At 33.1% G+C, this 728-nt stretch overlaps 1 protein-coding gene across 1 annotated transcript in view; it reads right to left on the bottom strand.

The window, feature by feature from the left end:
• Positions 1-114: 114 nt before the first annotated feature.
• The window catches only part of LOC115033555, a 1,419-nt gene continuing 805 nt past the window's right edge, over positions 115-728 (bottom strand). Inside the window, exon 2 of the mRNA XM_029486331.1 lies at positions 115-711. Coding sequence (XP_029342191.1) covers positions 115-711 — 597 coding nt within the window. The remainder of the gene's footprint in view (positions 712-728) is intronic.

The following is a 728-nucleotide window of genomic DNA, read 5'->3' as shown; positions in this document are numbered from 1 at the left end:
AAAACATAATAACATGTATCGAATGAAAAAAAATTATACTATAAACAATTTTTTACTAATCGTATATTGAAAATAAAATAAAATAAAATTATATTGAATCATATATCATTAAACTTATTGGGTTAGAGCTTCTCTGTAAACGATATTTGATGTTGTTTTATTTTGTGGCAGCAAAATAAATTGATTATCAGCAGATCCAACTCGTGATAGGCCCACATACAGTTGGCCATGAGTAAAACATTCCTTTCGTAGGTCGATCCCTACTAATTCGAAGGTTTGACCTTGGGGCTTGTTAATAGTCAACGTGAAAGATATTTTCACCAGAAATTGAATCCGTTTAAACGGGTTTGGCAGATCAGTTGGGATCATAGGTATCCTCGGAATATGAGCTAGCTGACCAGCTGCTGGGCCGGTAATAATGGGTTTAATCAGGTTTTCATTGACAAAAGAGGTCAAATCATTTGTATTATAGTGATGTGCCATTGTATATGTTGCATTGTTTTCTGTACGAACTGAGGAAGGTAATCCAAAATGACTTAGGCTTTTATCATTTAATTGCAATAGTTTATTTTCGATTTGTATCAAACCTTCGTTATAAATGTCCTCACTATATGGTAAGGCCAAGTCTTGATTTTGTTGTCTGATTCTGTGTTTGATATCTTCACAAAGATCGTCTTTGAAATTGTCCCATAATTTTAATGGTTCCGATGGCTGACAAAATAAAAGTA

Source organism: Acyrthosiphon pisum, chromosome A1 (genome assembly GCF_005508785.2).
Source record: "Acyrthosiphon pisum isolate AL4f chromosome A1, pea_aphid_22Mar2018_4r6ur, whole genome shotgun sequence".
Lineage (NCBI taxonomy): Eukaryota > Metazoa > Arthropoda > Insecta > Hemiptera > Aphididae > Acyrthosiphon > Acyrthosiphon pisum.
This window is presented reverse-complemented; position numbering and strand designations above follow the sequence as displayed.